The sequence below is a fragment of the Eptatretus burgeri genome, chromosome 3 (assembly GCF_056783735.1).
Source record: "Eptatretus burgeri isolate ZD-2024b chromosome 3, Ebu_testis_v1, whole genome shotgun sequence".
NCBI classification, from domain to species: domain Eukaryota; kingdom Metazoa; phylum Chordata; class Myxini; order Myxiniformes; family Myxinidae; genus Eptatretus; species Eptatretus burgeri.
The window spans coordinates 37730374-37750756 of NC_140963.1; the positions used below are offsets into that span (position 1 = coordinate 37730374).

Below are 20383 nucleotides of genomic sequence, written 5' to 3' on the forward strand. Positions count from 1 at the left end.
ATATAACAAACATTAATATTTAAAATATATTTTTTGAGCTATTTAAAATATTTAATATATTTATTTTATTTTACATAAATGTTTTGTTGTTATTTTAATCAGAAGCCATCTTTGAAACCACCAGTTTTAAAGAGGGTTTACAGTATTACCCTTGAGTTGGCAGGATAACCTAGAGGTATGTACACTCGCCTCTTATCCCCGGTTCGAATCTCAACCCCGTTATGAACTGTCATCCTGGTGTTTCACAGGCTTCATGAATGCGTGTGCCATCCTTTGGAGGAATGTTGAGCCAGACGACATGTCTGCCATAATTGCTTTGTGGATGTAAACAATCCCACAGTGTTCTCCCTGACGAGTGGGTGAGCTATCGCCGGCACCATGAACAAATTACAAATTTGTGCCCTGAATTATTGCTTCAAAAGTAATGGCAAAGCACCCAAGCATAACACGTGTCAATAAACTTCTTCGACAGTACCAACACTCGACAAAGTAAAGGTGTGGTACATCTCACGATGATTATATTATCACTAGAAGGTATTGCTACACTCCACGTACGGGTGACAGATCGTACGCTAAGTGCACGCCACAGTCAAATTTTATGCAAAAACTTAATTGAATCATAAGTACATGCATTTAAAAAAAGAAAAGGCTTATGATGGGATTTGCAATGTTGACAGATTTGGTAAAGGAATTACGTGTTGATGTCCAGCTCTTTGTGTAAATAGATAGTTTTCTAAAATCAGTGCAATAAAGCTCTGCTACGTGATGTGCAAAAGCCACATCTGTTTTTGAAAGCCACTGCTGGCAATGCTTCAGCCACGGTTGCACTTTAAGGATTTCCCTGATCGTGTTCCCATGTGAACCCTTGGCCCAGGTTCAAATCCCATATACATGGTTTTTTTTTTTCTAATGACCTTGCAATTCATTAATTCAGGGTCCATACATCATATGTATGTGGCCATTGACTACCATACCCAAGTTAAAATGCTAGAAACCATTGATGTTTGTCCCTAGCTTACTCTACCCAGGTTCAAATCCCGTATAACGTTGTGTTTGTCCATTGTCTACTAATGTCCTTGTAATTCATGTTCAAGTACATTGATGTCTACTCATGCCTTTATCATGTATGTGATATCGGTACAAGCTCATCCTGGAGCTGAAGATCACTGTAAAAAAAAAAAAAAAAGGAAAGCTCACTTTATTCCAGAAGCACTGGGATATAAAGGAATACACACAAGATTATGAAGCAGAATCGACATGCAAATTGAAAGTACAATCGAGTGAAACCCTCTTAAAAATAAAAATATAAATTGCACTAAAGCATCCGTTGCGTAATTCCAGCTCCCAGAGGTCAGGATGTGCAGGTTTCCAAGAAGCAGGACACGCTGACCTGTTTTCCCTGCACCACTCTCTCCTGTGATAAGAATGCATTGGTTCTTGTCTTGGTCACGGAGGGAACGGTAAGCCTCATCCGTAATCGCGTATCTTTGGGAAGGGAAATAGACACAAAAGCAGGAACACATGAACAACACGTGCTTTGAAAACTGTACACGTGTTCCACACATTCTTCAAAAAAAATTCTTTCTTTTTTGTCTCTTCCTATTATTTCCATATTCTTTTTAATTTTTTTTTAAAGAATCATTGGCAAGCAGCTCGGTTTCCAAAGGCCTGGGAGGATAATCTATGGGTATGCATACTCACTACGGAGCTGTCTGCCCTGGGTTCAAATCTTGATCCAGATATAAACTGTCATCCCAGTGTTTGGCATGCAAGGCGAGGCATCGACCTGTGTGCCGTCATTCGTATGGACGTCAAGCTGGCGCCCCGGCTGCTAACATTAGTTGATGGACGTTACGGATCTTACAGTCCTCTTTATGAAGTGTAGGTGAGCTATCGTTGGTACCTTGAACAAATTCGAAATTCCAACTCTCACCTATGGGAGCCTGGTGTTGGCCGAGCGGTTTGGGTGGTGGCTTGGGATCCTAGGGTCCTGAGTTTGAGCCCCATTGTCCACTGAATTAACACCAGGGGGTTGACTCAGCCTGTCGTCCTTCTGAGCACGGCAAAGTGAACACCAGTATACTCGTAATAGGGGCACTGCATCAGCGGCATAGCCGCGCCCCGAACCAATGATGCAACCAGCAGCCAAAAAAAGGCAGCACATGATGGGAACCTACAGGCAGGGCCGGATTTACCATGTTGGGGGGGGGCGTGGGCACAATGATTGTGGGGGGCCCCCAAATTTGGAGATTAATCAACAACTTAAATTATAACTGCTTTTTCATCAACAACTGAACTTATATCTATAGATTTGGCAGATCCTGATCAGGAATGATTTGGCATATGTGTTCACAAATTACAATTAAATCTGACAATATGACAAAATGGACGGATTGTTATTGATATGGCTGGTGACTTATCTCTGAGCTCATTCTAAAATCAAATCACAAAAATGCTGTTGCTGCAAGAGTAAGAGATAGAGATGGACTAGTATAAGAAAATAACAAACGACGCACTGTCATTAATCAGACTACGAACTTCGACTAAAAATCTTCTAACTTCTAAAAACCCTCTTGGCAAGAGAAATCGGAAATGGTGATTAATAGCCGACTTCCAGCGACCGCACATATACGGCAGTGTCATCCACATCAATGAACATACCCACGGTGCCTTAATCAATGGACAAGCTTCCTTCGCGACTTCGCTGCAGCGAACTCAGATATGATACTGTCAACCTGCATGGAATTGAGCACATCGGATTCGGTTGAAATGATGGTCAGATTGACCAGTCTCTGCTGCCCCATCGTGGAGCGAAGATGGTTCTTGATAAGCTTGAGTTTCCAAAACGAGCGCTCCCCGGAGCAGTTCGACACCATCAGCGAGAGGTAAATCCGAAGCAGCACTTCCACGTTTGGGAAAGTATCGGTGAGTTTTCGCTCGATGAGAAAACTGTACATCTCGAGTTCAGTACGGCCCGAGTCTGGCTCTGACTCCTTCATCATGGCTTGGAACTGAATCATTTCTTCTGTGAGGTCAGGTGATAGATCTTCCCGATACAGCTCGACGAGCTTCGAGCATGACTCTCAAATCTGCTCAACTTCGAGTTGAATAAGAGCACGCAGGAATCTAAATCTGTCGCTCATCTCACTGGAAGCGTTTGTACGCTTTTCCAACTGCGACAGCAGTACGTCGATCACTGCAACGTATCCACTGATGCGAAAGGACTCCTTGGCGTCTCGTTCTACTTCTGGAGTGTGTCCGGAGTCCAAGGGAGCGAGGCGGACATTACGCTTTCGTCTACACGATCCGCAAGTGAATTCCTCCGTACCTGAGCGCTTCACTCCGTCAACAACGAATGTATCAAACTGATCACGTAATGACTGCACGAAGCTCGCCAGTGACTTGAGGAGCTGCACAGCTGTGTTGAGAGCGGTATCTTGCGACTGAAGGGTTTTACTCGTACGATCAAATCTACCAAGGACAGTAGACCAGAAACCAGCTTAGAACCCTATCTCGGGCGTGCACATCGTTTGGTGAAGTGTCTCGGCGGTGTTTCTCGTTTCACTATTCAGTTGTTCATCGTTTGCGATTTCTTCGAGGACATCCATGATTTCGCTGTAACCGTCTACAAGAGCTCGGGTTGCATCAGAATGAGCCGACCAGCGAGTGTCGCTTTGGTACTTGCAGACCTTTGGTTTTTAGGGCGTCAAATAATCTGGCATAGCGCGACGTGGAAGCTGTAAAAAATACATACACTTGTTCCACGAATTCAAAGAATGCTGCTGCAGGTCTACAGCATCCCACGGCCGACTGACCGAATAAGTTCAGTGAGTGTGTCACGCATGGCACAAATATTGCGAGAGGGTTCTCCTCTTTGATCATTCCCTGCATCCCATTGTATCAGCCACTCATATTAGATGCGTTATCGTAAGATTGTCCTCGGCAGTTAGCGATGTCCAATCCAGTGGCTTTCAAAAAATCCAGTAAAGCCGTCGCTTGCTGGAGTCCAGTGTGTCCTGTGTTGCTCAGAAAGGTCATGAAACGCTCCACTGGAGCCTCGTTGTCGATGTATCGTTGAATAACTGTGAGCTGGTCGATGTGGCTTATGTCAGGAGTAGAATCGACTGACACAGAGAAGTATTTTGCCTCTTTCACACGAGCGACGATGTTATCCAGAACAGATTTTCCGATGATGGAGACTAACTCTTCACATGTCATAGATGATAAGTAGTTGGTGTGGCCACTACCTTGTTGGCATATTTCTGAATGTGCTGCGCCAAAATGGATCGTATTCCGCAAGTAATTCCATTAAACCAAGGTAGTTAGCATTCGTCTGTGACCCAACAATTTCATCCAATCCATGGAACGCCAGACCACGCTCAGCGAGAAACGATATCGCGCTCACACTTCGTTTCAGCACCTCCCTCCAATAGGACGCAATCTCACTCACCTGTTTGATGAGTTCAGTGTCCACACGACCTGCGGATGTTGCTCTGTCTGACAAGCGGATGATATTCGCACAATGTACACGTGAACGCTCATGCACCTCGATAGAACGACTGGCATGCCTCCAGTCATTGAATCCTTCCCCGCCAGGGCAGTAGCGCCTCCAAAGAGCTTGCAAGCGATGCAGTACAGTTTTCCGGTTGATGTGGAGAAGCAAAGCCAGGACCTTTTCACGGACACTCCGTTTTGTAGTCTACGGTAAAAAAGATTCTTGGAGCAGCAGCGTTTCCTACCTTCAACGAACTGTATGGATGAATCAAAGGGACCAGTCGAATTCTGCAGGGGCTCCAAATCTCGTGATGACCAGAAGTCGATCATCTCTGACGACGGTCGCTCAGGAGGCCAACATCCAATGTCATTGGCAAAGCCAGGTCCACGATCAGTCAGTATATCTCTCGCTTCTTCATCTGATGCATGTTCTTCATCGGTGGAACCTTCTGAGATGTTGAGCGAATCTTGACGCGGGGGTTGCGTTGCCAAATTTGCTTGTTCCGTCTCTGTTGGTGTTCCAGCCTCTGTCATGGACGAATCGCCTGTTTGTGCAGGAGTGAAAAACTCTGAGATTTTCTGGGTCTTGTCGACGACTGCCTGGTGTCTTTCATCTTTTTCCTTGGAACGTTTCCGCTTTTGAGCACCACCGTCATATTTCCGTGGAGCCCTGGATTTGTGCCTGTCGTCACTGAAGCCGCTCATTGTGGTTTCTGCAGCTGGTAGGTACCGAGTAACCGAGATATCGTCAGAGTGCACGTGGGACGTACCAGAATCACGAACAACAAGTATGTTTCACACACCTGGAACATAGAAAGTCACACCGTGTTATTGTGCTGCGCGCGCCAGTAAGCAGGGTACTGACAGCGTTCCCTGCCAGCCGCAGTTTTAGTGTGTACAATCCTACCCCTGCCGGCCATGTGCTGTGCTGGCCTGGCATAGTTTTACCACATCGACTTTCACCTTTTCACCTCTCCTCTGCCTGGACCTCTGTATTCCGTCTGTGCTTGCTGGGCTCTGGCGGGCAGTGCCGTAGTTAGTTGGTCACGCTCTATGACATCGATGATCGATCCAAAAAAAGATCTGAATGCGGGGCCCCCAATGCCCGAGGCTTGCCCCGGGAATTTTTGACTACGTTGGATCCGTTCTGTGGACCGTGGAAGAAACGGCTTGAAAAAGCCAAAGCTTGAAAAGGACCCTCACAATGACGGACAATTTTAAAAAGATATCGTTCTAAAGAGTTTACAATCTTCATTCACCGACAATAAAACTTTAGAAGCACATTTTCAACGGATTTTCAAAATGTCATCGAAATTGTGGGGGGCCCCGAAATGTGTGGGGCCCCGGGGCCATGGCCCCACCTGGCCACCACTAAATCTGGTAGTGCCTTCAGGAGCATGACATCAGCACACATAGTTGTGCCCGCAGCCATGTGTTTCATACAAGAGAAGAGGAACAACAAGAGACAGAATTAGAAGGAGGAGGAGAAGGTTATTTATCAAGCTGTAAGAAAAATACGAGTCGCACATTTCTAGAACTAACCGACATTTAAAAGCCAACTGTCTTGCAGGAATGACCATTTATTGTCCATTCGAATTTCCATGATCCTAAATTTTGTCTTGTCCAAAAATAACTCTCCTTTATTGGTGATCACAGCTCGGCTGTAAACTTTGGACTATAACGGATGTGTCTGTACAACGTGATGACCGTTTGTCTCGTTTATCTCCATCCCAGACTCATTTGATTGAGCTAAACTTTTTTGTGCTGTTCACCATCCAACTTATTTTTTCTTGACTCAGCAAAAAAAAAAGAAGAAGAAGAAGAAGAAGAAGAAGAATTAAAACACTTATTTTACAAGAAGCAAAGTTTGATAACTCAACTGGGTTTTCCACGCAAAACAAAAAAATATCACATCATTGGCAGAAAGTCCACAATTTTTAGGAAGGAAGGATGTCGAGTGATACTCAATAGAAAAATGATATTCTAAAGGGAAATAGGCACAGCTGGATGGCACACAGGAACCTGGGAGATCGACGAGAGCACGCCATACACCACACCCATCCTGCCTTGCCACTCATGGAAATGAGCGAAGGGCTCAAGGAAATGGACGATCCACACCCAGCATGTCAATCCTATTCATCTCCCAAGTTGCACTTGTGTTATATTAGATGATGGAGTGTTCGATCGCCGAGGTTCCACTCTTTTGCCTGACATCAAGATAAGGATATGAAGAAAAATATCAATATTCCCAGACCAAGTGGTGCTAATCTGTCATTTGGAAGAAAATAAATTGTGCCACATGGGCATTGGGCATAACATGTAGGGTCATAAACCACAATCGAATCACAGGCAAAGTAGAAACGAAACCGCTATTTAACTGGATAACAGCACGCAATGTGCTCCGAGTTGCAGGGCTTAAAAAATACCATCCCATGTGTTCAAGTAAATGCTTGGCAAGTGAATCAGCTTGCTTGAAATCAGGTGTGTAGAGCAACACTGCACTACTGTACATCTTCCTGTTTGCCATAAATAAATTATGGAAACATTTATATTGTTTAAATACATAAACTAATTTCTAACGTGTTTCAATACTTCTTTATGTCGCTGAAACACCCTCTAAAAATCAGTGTTTTATTATTATTATTATTATTATTATTATTATTATTATTATTATTATTATTTGGAAAGGGGGATCGGGGTGGCTCTGCCCTTTCAAACGAAGCATTTTTGGGGCAAACATACATCGCCCTGAGTGCATGAAGCATCAACCACAGGAGGTGGTTATCACATGTTGACCAGACCAGATCTACCTCTTCTGGAAGGTCATTGACGAGTCAGCTGGGTTTCTTATTTACAATGTGAAAGTGACTATCTCAGTTTTCAGACGTTTTTCACCAAAATCCTTTCTGCCGCTTCCTTCAGCTGGATTTGATCTCACAACCTCAAGCACTCCACAGTGCACTGCCCTTATCATTAGGCTACCACCATACCCAGTGGTAATTACCAAACGTGATTGAAATAATCTCAACACCAACTTTCTTAGGGACTGCCACAAGGAATCTGGAGACTTAAAAAAAAATAATAATAATTGGGATCTTCCTTTGTCGAAGGGCAGATAGGACAGTGAGGTTTACATTCCTTGGAAGATATAAATCAATGGAATGCAACACACACGCTCCCTCAACACAGAGGTCAAGCATGAGCCTTAAATCGATGACTCATGGGCCTCACGGTCAGCACAAGGTCACTCTTTCACCCATGACTATGTCGAATGCCTTGAGAAGATTGCTGAAAGCTTACAATCAAAATGTGGACGGAAGTTACGTTTTCACCACCGTCTGTCTGTTTGTTTGGCCGTGAGCAGGATATCTCAAAATGTTGAAGACGGATTCAGCCGAAACTTGGTGGACAGATCAGGTACTGGATGTGACAAGGAAGAATTGATTAGATTTTGGTGAAGATCTGGATCCAATTTTTTTTTTAATGATTCTTCACCATTGAGTTGATGGGGTTAAAAACGATATTCATCACGATATACTTAAATGCTATGATCGGATTCAGACAAAACTTGGTGGACATGTTTGGTGTGGGACAAGCACAAATTGATTTGATTTTGGTGAAAATCCAGATCCGGATATGAGAATTTTTTCATTCCTTTAAGTGATTCTTCAACATTGAGAGATGGGGCCAAAAAGTGATGTACAGCACAATATCCCAAAAAGTTATGAATAGATTATGACAACACTTGGTGCATGAGTTGGGTCGGTGACAAGAACAAGCCGATTCGATTTTGGTTCAGGGCCGGATGCAGATCTGACCTATCAGTGGGATACAAATCGTAAACTGTTCAGCCTGGTGGAGGTATGCTGCCGAGTGCCGTTCTGGTTTCACTTGTATTGCCACCACTCAACTGAATTCAAGAAAACAAATTTGGATTCTGAGCAGCATCATTACTCCAATAGATAAATAATAGGGCATCTAACCTGACAACAAGTCTAGTGCATGTTCCTTTCACTTGAAAAGGTTAACCCGTGGTTAATCTACAATGCAGGCTCAAATTCCCCACACTTGGATTCTCACAATACTCATGCAAACTATGTTGTCATTCTCCAAACGTGACACAAAATACGTAATTCGAGAAAGGAAAATAGCACACTCGCAGAGCCTGCAGGCCAAATGCTACCCGCGCTCACACTTGGTGTACCCTTACGCTGACTTTGTAAAGAAAGCAGAAATAAGCATCACGGAGAAAGGCGTGCAAACCACCACCAAAAATATCTCATCGTACCAACTTTGAGCCATCATCTTAAATGACTGTTCCACTCTGTACAAGCTCACCCCACAAATATTACAACTTGGGGACGTGAGCACTCAACAGTCTGAAGTATGTTGACATGTGTAAGCAGGGAAGGAAATCTGAAGCTTCTGAATTGTGCAAGCAGTGAAAATGAATTTACATTGGATAAAATCTGACACGCTGCACTGTTCCAGCTGCCAGGTATTGCAATCAATCGACAGCTGTGTGTTCAAAGTCAGAGCTGGTTTGGGTTTGCATGACAACCTCAGCCGAGGGAGATTCGCGGTGGCAATCAAGTCTTTTTCATGAACCTTTACGTCCCCTATATAGAAAGAGCAAGCGGACAAAAAGAAAACTAAACATCAAGTTTGATATTTTGGGGCACCTCAATAGATGGATGTTGAGCCATCGTTCGGCCAACAGATTCTCTCAACCAATTGTGTACAGAGAGGTACGCTAACCACCGTGAGTAAAAGGAGGAAGCGACGTTTCGGGCATGACCCCTTTCTCAAAGCAAGAGAGCTCACTGTTCCTTTGAAGAAGGGCTCATTCCCGAAACGTCGCTCGACCCTCTCTTATCACGGCGGTTAGCACACCTCTGTCAATGTTGGGTTGAGAAAATCCATTGTCCATATTTTTCCGCCAAAACAGACCGGTTGTCGTCCCTTATAGAGACCAATTTTTCATCATTCCACCAGCCTCCCCCAGATGGCCAAACCATCTTTCTATTGAAGCGAAAGGTTTTAAAAAAATCCAATGCGATCCTTGTGGAACAACGAACGGGAAAAGGAATATTTCCTCATGTGAAATGCAGTGCGGCACAAGCAGAACACATTGCACAACGTCAACGCACTGAGACAAAGTCTGACGGCGTTCTTAAAGTTGCTCACGTCAACACTAACATTGCCAGCTGGCGCTCCTGTCCGGGTGCAAGCCTTTCAGTTTGTTCACAAATGACACACACACAAAAAAAACAACAACAAAGGAAACGTGTTGAGGAAACATTCAATGGCAACAACACACAACATGAAGCACAAGGAAACTCAACTTCACCGAACACACCTTGTACTGGATTTTGGGGTTACCTGTAATCTCGCACCATATCTGTTCATGTGTATCCAGGCCAATGATTACATGCAATTACACCCTCAAAATGAAGTCCTTCTTATACCTGCCAAGAGATCACATTTGCAATCATCGGTTACGTGAGGTCCTAACGGACTGGTACGGAGCAGCAAAGCCATAATCCGCACAATGTTTTCTTTGCCATCAGGAAGGAGTAGTGGAGAGACAAAGTGAAAAACAGGAAAACCACATGCAGTAAAAAAAAATTCTTTATCCACAGCTCAGAAATCTGGTTTGGTATAAATGTATGAACTAAAATATCCAAAAAAAATGAAATGTGGTCGAAACAAAAGTAGAGTAAGCAAAAAGTAGGGGCGACATGCGAGTAAGTTTGTTGTTTTATACTGGAGTCGAAAATATTTTCATTGGAGAACAAAAAAGCAAAATGTCTTGTGTTCGACACAAAGGAACAAAACGCGAACATGAAGTTGCACGGACTTGTTCGTAAAAAGAGAAAGAGCTTACACAAAAGCTGTGGGACTGTATGGAAGTTGAGCACCGTTGATGCCCTGGGTTGTCAGAACGAATGACGAGAGCATGACGAAGAGATCGGTCGGGCACAAGTGCAGATATTGTAACTTTACCACTGTTTGCATGGTCATTTCAGAGCGGAACTTTGGAGTGAAGGACATGCAGGACAAAACATTCCGACTTACGAGACATCAGTGTACTTTTACGTCAATATCAAGAACATTAGTAGACAATGTAGAAACATAAGCAGAGTATATGGTATTTTGACCCTGGGTTGTGAGAAGCATGAGCCATTGGTTCATTTGTGGAAACGCAAAATAGGAAGAAAATAAAAAAATTAAAAACCTTTTGATTAATCCAACACCGTTAGATAATAAAGACTGCACAACCAGTGAAAAAAAACGGTTTATTTAGAGGAGATGCACAATGCACTTTGTTGCGTACACATACAAGATGGCTTACTGAAAAAAAACCCAGCTGGCTCAATCATCACCTTCAGGGAGGGGGGTAATTTGCTTGCTTCCCAGGATGAATGAATAAATAGTCTTGCTGGTGAAGGCTAGTGTCGATCTGCATCGGCGGACAGGTAGAACAATGGACGGAGTCATCGGAAGCAAGGGGTTGCCGACGTTTTGGGTGTTAACCCTTTGTCCAGACTCATTTGCTCTGATGAAGGGTTAATACCTGAAACGTCAAGTTCTTGCTTCCCATGGTGGATTAGCATACCTCGATGATGTCATCCATTGTTCTACCCAGTTTAGCCTACCGATGGCACTATTCCACATTTTATGGTTGTTCTATTAAATGATTTTATGAGGAAATTCGGGATAGGCACACGTCCCTTTTTTCTAAAAAGAAAAACAGTACATGTGAAAGTCGATTAGCCTCCTTTCTGAATGCAAGCGTACCCATAATTCTATCAGCTCTCGCACACATAAATGGTCGAGTGAACATCGTTTCCACATACAATTCGTGTCTTTACTTCTGCAGCATCGCTTTTCCTGCTCCCCACCTTTCACCCTGGCCATCGATTCTAACAAAACTCACCATCCCATATTCCAAGCACCAAAAAAAACTTATTCGACATGGAAAACATCAAGATTTTCCACGAAGCTAATTAATGGTGTTCAGAATGTCCTCCTCTTCGTTAGCGTGCCATTATAGGTGCGTTATGGCACGATTGCAGTGGAACTGTGACCTTGAAGGCCTCAGGTTCCTCTGTGCTCTTCCTTTGTAAGGTCATCGCATTTGCAACACTACATCATAACATAGCCGACTCCACGTACTTACATGGCAATCAGTGCCTCATCACAGCACTACATGCAAATGGAAACATATTTCAGACATAATTATGGCCTTCAATGAAAAGTAGAGCGAGAAAGTGGAAGATAATGCCGAGGTGCGAATGAAGAAGCACTCTTATCGCATAGTTCACTCTCCATGGCTTATAATGCATCGAATCATCATATATTATTGAAAATTATTATGGGCCATGCATATAGGAGATAAACCAATTTTAGAAAGCACAGAAATGCAGAAAACAAAGGAATGGCAAACATGGTTTGGGCAAATATGCTTAGTTCCATCGCACCTAGGTATTCACAGCTATGATGCACTTTATTTGCACACTTGAAATTATTTCTGCTCTTGCAGATTCTCACATCCAGCCAACCAGGCCCTTTGTTTGTGCAAAGAGATGCCATAAAATTACGTAATGTGGCCAGTGAAGCATTGATGTCTGTGATGGAGAAAAATTTCCAACATGATTACTCAAACTTCAGCCATGTCAAGGAGAACTGAAAAGGGGTGGTGGGGGGGGGGAATTATACATGCGCACAAGTACGAGAAGTAAAATTATAATAACTAGAAAGTTGCCCGTGCCCGCATGGGATTCTAAATGGGGTAGGGATGTAGACGGAAAAAATGCAAACGGCGTCTTCTGTCATCGAGCCAGCAAGCTGGGAGCAACAATTGACATTTATTGCCACATCTGATGCAATTTAAATGCTCTAATGGCAGTGAGGTGCTCCATTTGAAATTGATTGGTCGATATACAGTATGTAGCTTTTTGATGCCTTGGGTCCGTAACAAAAACTGTGTTGGTGTCAAAGCCGGTGACCAATTGCATATTAATAATAGGATGACAAAAGAGACAATAATAATAATAACTCGAGAGTTCATAGAACATGATACCCCATACAGTGTTCCTTAAATTTTGATAAAATAATGATTTTATCGATTTTTAGAGAATAAAACCAAACATTTAGTGCTGTTAAGTAGTGCAGAAGCAGTCCTGAACAGCACCTGTCCTGAAAAGCACCCTTATACACCACCACCATTGAACCTTTATTTAAATAGAAATACTGCAAAACTGGAGATTTTTAGAAGTATTGTTGTGGGCCGGGGTTCGGTGGCGATAAACGACCACTCGGCGGAACAATGGAGTCGTCTCTCACTGAACACCCGGAATTTAGGTCGCGACTCTCGGATAAGTCCGATTGTTCACAGGTCCCTTAGCGGACCGTGGTTGCCAATATTTCGACGGCATGGGGTAGGGTTAATTGCCTAATTTAAATATACCTACACACCCACGTCGTCCAACAACTGGGGAAAACCACACCCTTGACCGACTTTGTCCGAATCGAGTCGCTATCACCGACTCGGATCCGGCGTAACCGAGTGGAAGTTACCAAAGCCGCGCCGGACCAAATTAACAACCTACGGCACGAACGGCCTGACAAATTCTCAATACACACCTTGCTAGGCCAATGAAGGAAAGCACAGAAAACGAGCTGGTACATTTAACAGGGGTATATTTTACAAAGAATATTCGGGGAGGGGAACACAGAGCAGAGTTATCACGAATAAAAGGCAGGCAATGTACAATGAGCAAAAGCACTTAACAATCCGACTTAAAGACGGGGCCCACGGACACACACACACACACACACACACACACACACACACACACACACACACACACACACACACACACACACACACACACACACACACACACACACACACACACAAGAAACTGGACCCCGTGGGTCTATTCGGTAGAGCCGGGTCGGGAAACCTGTCCTGCCTCGTGCAGTCACACTGACTCGAACCACCACGGTGGGACTCGAACCCACGACCCGAAGTCCACGGCCCACAACCCTGGCTGCTCGGTCACCAGACTTGCCCTCCAAAGGACCACAGACCGCTCCAACCATGACCATGACCGTCTGCAGAGCCCTCGTCGACAACCAGTCAGCCACGACGACAGACCGCTCAGCAGTCGCCACGATCTCCTCTCTCCCGAACCCTGGTCCTCACAACCACTCCACTCTTCTGATGTGGGAGGGGTCTCTTCTCCTCACCACTCGCCTTATGATTGGACGAGGGGTTGTCGGATGACTCGTGGTCACCTCCCGATTGGCTGGGGCGTGCGTGTCATGCTCGCCCTTCGCTCATTCGCTGGAGGAAAAGTCCATGCCCTGCCTTGGGGTGGAGCTTGATCTGAGGCAATGGAGGCTCTGCCCACGCCTTCAGCCAAAAACACGTGGGCAATGGCGACCGGGTCGAGTGCGGGACGGTGGCGTTGTTGTTGTGGATGTAGTAGTTGTTGTTGTAGTTGTTGAAAAACCTAACTAAAAAAATAACTCAGAGCGCACACACGAAATTCCCATTAGACAGAAGGGGATGGATTCTAACTTTACACATAATTATCGAAATAACTGAACGATGGGGACTCTGGCTGTTTGTGTGCACAAGGCTTCCAGATTCGTAACAGTATAATGACAGATGATTTGTGTACCAGTCTTCAAGTATATAATTAAATTTAACTAAAATAAGTGTTATAAAAGTCATATAAATAAATTAATTCTGTCGAAGGACTGAGATTGTTCAGTTACCAAGCAGCTAGCTTGCGCTTGCGAAGCAAGCCATTCCTTATCAATAGTTTCAAATAGAGTGCTTGCTTGAGTGCTCTACATGAAACTTGGTAACTGAACACTCCCCGACAAAACTGGAGGGTCTTGGAAGTATTATGAAGGTGATTTGTGTTATACAGTGTTCCCAAGTATACAATTCAGTTTAAATAAAATTTGAAGAGGTTTAAAGGCAGATCAATTTTAAAAATTATGGGTTTTACTGCCATTTTACCCAGCATCTATTGCACTACCCTATCTAACATGTTACATTCGTATTCGTGCCTGTTGTATGTGTCCATTATAACACCCTTAAAAACAGGAAGTTTTCTGTTTGGAATGATTTTCCACTTTGTTTGACTGTCAGGCAGGCAGACAGCGTAAAAATATTATCTCACTCATTATTGCGCGTGTGCGGTCAGAATGAATTCTCAGCCAAGGTGCGGTAAAACGGCAGACTTGTCTTCTTATTCACGCTCTAATTTGTGTTCAAAGTATAACATTGGATTAAATACGTTGTTCCTCGATCATAAACTGATAAGACGGACAGACAGACAGAAATGAACCAATTGCTTAACCCTGCTCTTCCAGACAAAAATGAACCAAAGGTATGAAATCCTTCGAAAACAATGCAGTTGGTTGCTACTGTCATGAAATCACCACTAGGCTAAAAAAAAAAAAAGTGTCGGGGGGGGGGGGGTGGAAGGAGGAAGGGGATAAAATTGGAGACATTTTCAAGGCATAAATGTGGAGATCAGACAACTGGTGGAGGTCTGGCAAGCTGGAAAACTTCAATTCACAACCCTTTTTTGAACTGCCCATTCAACATATTCAATAGGAACGTTCAACGACACTCGGCTTCCACTGCACGATGAGGTCTTCATTCTTCCTATTCGACTGAAAGTTTCTCTAATCATCCGTGAATTGAAACTTCATGTTAATCATGGGGAAAAAACACAAAATCTGCGATCAGGCGAGTGGAAGACATTTGGCTTTTATTTCCAGTGTCTTTTTAGTCTGAGAGGAGCAATTCCCTTTGTGAAATGGACTTTAGAATGCCAACAAATGTAGAGAGTGGGATGTGGCTGATTAATAATACAGTGCTGTGAGTAACTTTACCTTCGCTGTATCTTCACTGTTCTCTCCCTTACAGATAGGACTAAAAGCCATTATCACCCCAATGCCTAACTCCCCCCCCCGCCCCCTTGACCCTTCCCCCACCACCAATAACATTACAAGCAAATACAAGGAATATGGAAAAGCAGGAGGCTGTGTGCCCATCTTGCCTGCTCTTTATCAACATCACGTTAATGCAATCCATCAGTTTATCTTCTTACTTGCACTCGGAGGGGTTGGGGGGTGGGGGGGGTAGGTGAAAACAGTGGGGCAGGAATAGAGATGTCACCAGGGATTTCATTATTTGCATTACTTTGTTTTCGGTTTTCACTTTGGATGAAGAGGATTGAAGAATGAGGAATGAGCAAATACCAACAGAACTTTGACCTGTTTTAAAGAGATCCTCACGGCATGCAGACGTCACAATGGCGACACACGTATCTAATCACCACTCACTACCAATATCCGTGTACTCCTCCATCCACGATACTTATTGGTAGTTATCAAACTCAAAATTTAAATATATCTATTCTTTCTGCTGTCACTAACTTTCCAGAGTGACTATTCAATACATTAACAACTCTGAGTGAAAGACCCTTGCCATATTACTATACGAGCTCTCCATTCAGCATCTAGCATGGGAATCAAAAGCATCGAGCACGGAAACAGGCCAAATAACCTACTTTCACCGAAACAGGCCAAATAACCTCCTTTCACTGAAACAGGCCAAATAACCTTTCACTGAAACAGGCCAAATAACCTTTCACTGAAACAGGCCAAATAACCTCCTTTCACTGAAACAGGCCAAATAACCTCCTTTCACTGAAACAGGCCAAATAACCTCCTTTCACCGAAACAGGTCAAATAACCTCCCTTCACTGAAACAGGTCAAATAACCTTTCACTGAAACAGGCCAAATAACCTTTCACTGAAACAGGCCAAATAACCTTTCACTGAAACAGGTCAAATAACCTTTCACTGAAACAGGCCAAATAACCTCCTTTCACTGAAACAGGTCAAATAACCTCCCTTCACTGAAACAGGTCAAATAACCTCCCTTCACTGAAACAGATCAAATAACCTTTCACTGAAACAGGCCAAATAACCTTTCACTGAAACAGGTCAAATAACCTTTCACTGAAACAGGTCAAATAACCTTTCACTGAAACAGGTGAAATAACCTTTCACTGAAACAGGTCAAATAACCTTTCACTGAAACAGGTCAAATAACCTCCTTTCACTGAAACAGGCCAAATAACCTTTCACTGAAACAGGTCAAATAACCTCCTTTCACTGAAACAGGTCAAATAACCTCCCTTCACTGAAACAGGCCAAATAACCTCCTTTCACTGAAACAGGTCAAATAACCTCCTTTCACTGAAACAGGTCAAATAACCTCCTTTCACTGAAACAGGCCAAATAACCTCCTTCCACTGAAACAGGCCAAATAACCTGCTTTCACCGAAACAGGCCAAATAACCTCCTTTCACTGAAACAGGTCAAATAACCTCCTTTCACTGAAACAGGCCAAATAACCTTTCACTGAAACAGGCCAAATAACCTCCTTTCACTGAAACAGGTCAAATAACCTCCTTTCACTGAAACAGATCAAATAACCTCCTTTCACTGAAACAGATCAAATAACCTCCTTTCACTGAAACAGATCAAATAACCTTTCACTGAAACAGGCCAAATAACCTTTCACTGAAACAGGCCAAATAACCTTTCACTGAAACAGGCCAAATAGCCTCCCTTCACTGAAACAGGTCAAATAACCTCCCTTCACTGAAACAGGTCAAATAACCTTTCACTGAAACAGGTCAAATAACCTTTCACTGAAACAGGTCAAATAACCTTTCACTGAAACAGGCTAAATAATCCTCCTTTCACTGAAACAGGCCAAATAACCATTCACTGAAACAGGCCAAATAACCTTTCACTGAAACAGGCCAAATAACCTTTCACTGAAACAGGCTAAATAACCTCCTTTCACTGAAACAGGCTAAATAACCTCCTTTCACTGAAACAGGCCAAATAACCTCCTTTCACTGAAACAGGCCAAATAACCTCCTTTCACTGAAACAGGCCAAATAACCTCCTTTCACTGAAACAGGCCAAATAACCTCCTTTCACTGAAACAGGCCAAATAACCTCCTTTCACCGAAACAGGCCAAATAACCTCCTTTCACCGAAACAGATCAAATAACCTTTCACCGAAACAGGCCAAATAACCTCCTTTCACCGAAACAGGCCAAATAACCTCCTTTCACCGAAACAGATCAAATAACCTCCCTTCACCGAAACAGGTCAAATAACCTTTCACTGAAACAGGTCAAATAACCTTTCACTGAAACAGGTCAAATAACCTTTCACTGAAACAGGCTAAATAACCTCCTTTCACTGAAACAGGCCAAATAACCTTTCACTGAAACAGGCCAAATAACCTCCTTTCACTGAAACAGGCCAAATAACCTCCCTTCACTGAAACAGGCCAAATAACCTCCCTTCACTGAAACAGGCCAAATAACCTCCCTTCACTGAAACAGGTCAAATAACCTTTCACTGAAACAGGCCAAATAACCTCCTTTCACTGAAACAGGTCAAATAACCTCCTTTCACTGAAACAGGTCAAATAACCTCCTTTCACTGAAACAGGCCAAATAACCTCCTTTCACTGAAACAGGTCAAATAACCTCCCTTCACTGAAACAGGTCAAATAACCTCCCTTCACCGAAACAGGCCAAATAACCTCCTTTCACTGAAACAGGTCAAATAACCTCCTTTCACTGAAACAGGTCAAATAACCTCCCTTCACTGAAACAGGCCAAATAACCTCCTTTCACTGAAACAGGTCAAATAACCTCCTTTCACTGAAACAGGTCAAATAACCTCCTTTCACTGAAACAGGCCAAATAACCTCCTTTCACTGAAACAGGTCAAATAACCTCCCTTCACTGAAACAGGTCAAATAACCTCCCTTCACTGAAACAGGCCAAATAACCTCCTTTCACTGAAACAGGTCAAATAACCTCCTTTCACTGAAACAGGTCAAATAACCTCCTTTCACTGAAACAGGCCAAATAACCTTTCACTGAAACAGGCCAAATAACCTTTCACTGAAACAGGCCAAATAACCTTTCACTGAAACAGGCCAAATAACCTTTCACTGAAACAGGCCAAATAACCTCCTTTCACTGAAACAGGCCAAATAACCTCCTTTCACTGAAACAGGCCAAATAACCTCCTTTCACTGAAACAGGCCAAATAACCTTTCACTGAAACAGGCCAAATAACCTCCTTTCACTGAAACAGGCCAAATAACCTCCTTTCACTGAAACATGTTCCTTTTGAAAACAAATTTCAATCACTTTGTTGGTTTTTTTTAGTGGTCGTTGTGACAATAATCCTTGCTTTCCTCAGTCAAACAATTTACTGCAATAAAAAGGTTTCATCTCCACAAACTTTCCCCTTCGTCCCGAAACAAGAAAAATTATGCATTAAAGAAATTAAAACAAGGCGAGCAGCAACACAGGAAACGCAGTATGATCAGTCAGTTTGGGCTGACCCCACAGCGCACAACTCACATGTGTGGTGGTAACTCAAACATGTTGCTGTTGCGATACTGTTCGATGTTCGCCGGTGTGTAGATCGGCATCGACTTGTAGGGGTTGAGGGACACGACGACATTGCCAATGTACGTCTGCACAAAAAGGGGACAATATATCATTAAGAACTTAAATGAGCCTATCTGCTTTCTTGATCGAACCCACAGGAAGGTGGTAATAATTGAGTCCACATCTTTTGGTAACACCAGATCTTTCCATCACACAGTTTAATCAAAGTAATTTTAACTGAACATATTGATTTTATCAAATAAAAGTCGATCAGAGTATGTTCACCGTCATGGGGAACAAGGTGCGGCTGATGTTTGAAGCTTAGCCCTTTGTCAGTGAGCCCATCTGATGAAGGGCTAAAGCTCAAAAGATCATTCCACGGTGCATTTACCATGGCGGTGAACCAATGTTGACGTCGTCTGCTGACACGGACAGACTGCTGTCGTCAGTTGCATCACCTTACTGATCATAAACAATTCCGTATTCATTTGATTTTTTTTTTTTTTACGAAATTGACCAGCTGTTCGGTGTGAAGGACCATGGTTGTTGGCCAACACAAGCAAGACAAAACGGCACGATCATGTTATCATTCGAGTACAAGAAGTTATTTAAAAACGTCACGTAAGCAAACATTTCCATCATAAACCCCTGGGCCAATTTGTCAGAGAAGTGTACTTTTGCATCATCCAAAGGCAACATAGGGATTAAAAAGATAAATCCAGAGTACAGTAGTTGATCTCCAATCATTTACAAGTGCAGCTGACCTTGATCCCGATAAAGAAAGGTAGAACCGAGTTGAACGATCCCGATAAGGCATGCCTGGTTACAATTACAATTAGCTCCAGGTACAAACGTTTCCCTGCATCGCTCACTTTCTTTGTTGCCTTCAACGTTTATAAACCTGCACGCATGGCAAGTCAACGTACAATTTGTTCAGTTCAGTATTTTTGTTTTCCCTGATCAAACGCAGTCTGGGATGCTGTTTCTTTTGGGTTTCATTCCCAACCTCGCTATAACCTGCCACTCCAGTGACTTGCAGGCTCTAGTGAGAGCCATCAATGCGTTGTGCTGTCCCTCAGATGGACCTTAAGCGTCCCGTCTGCGGATTAGCTGGTGGATGTTGAGGGTCCCGAGGTGTATTTTGATGAAGAGTAAGTGGTGTAAGGCCTGTCTATCTAGCCGGTTTGTGAAAAGAATTGGGCCAATCTGTGGCTGACACAGATTGGTGTCATTAATAGTAGTAGTAGTAGGAGTAGTAGCAGCGGTCGTCATAGTAGTCATAGCAGTAGCAATAGTCGGAGTATGCCTGATGTTGGCTTTTAATGGTTAGGGTGGTTGGCTTCAAATCCTAG

General features: G+C 43.4%; 1 protein-coding gene across 2 annotated transcripts in view; it reads right to left on the reverse strand.

Annotated features, from left to right (window-relative positions):
* Window positions 1–20383, reverse strand: part of LOC147029704 (unconventional myosin-Ib-like) — a 166318-nt gene that overhangs the window by 132016 nt on the left and 13919 nt on the right. For both annotated transcript variants that reach the window (XM_085872950.1, XM_085872951.1), the window contains exons 3-4: window positions 19002–19117; window positions 1391–1485 (exon numbers count right to left, since the gene is read on the reverse strand). In XM_085872950.1, the coding sequence (XP_085729076.1) occupies window positions 1391–1485; window positions 19002–19117 (211 nt within the window). The remainder of the gene's footprint in view (window positions 1–1390; window positions 1486–19001; window positions 19118–20383) is intronic.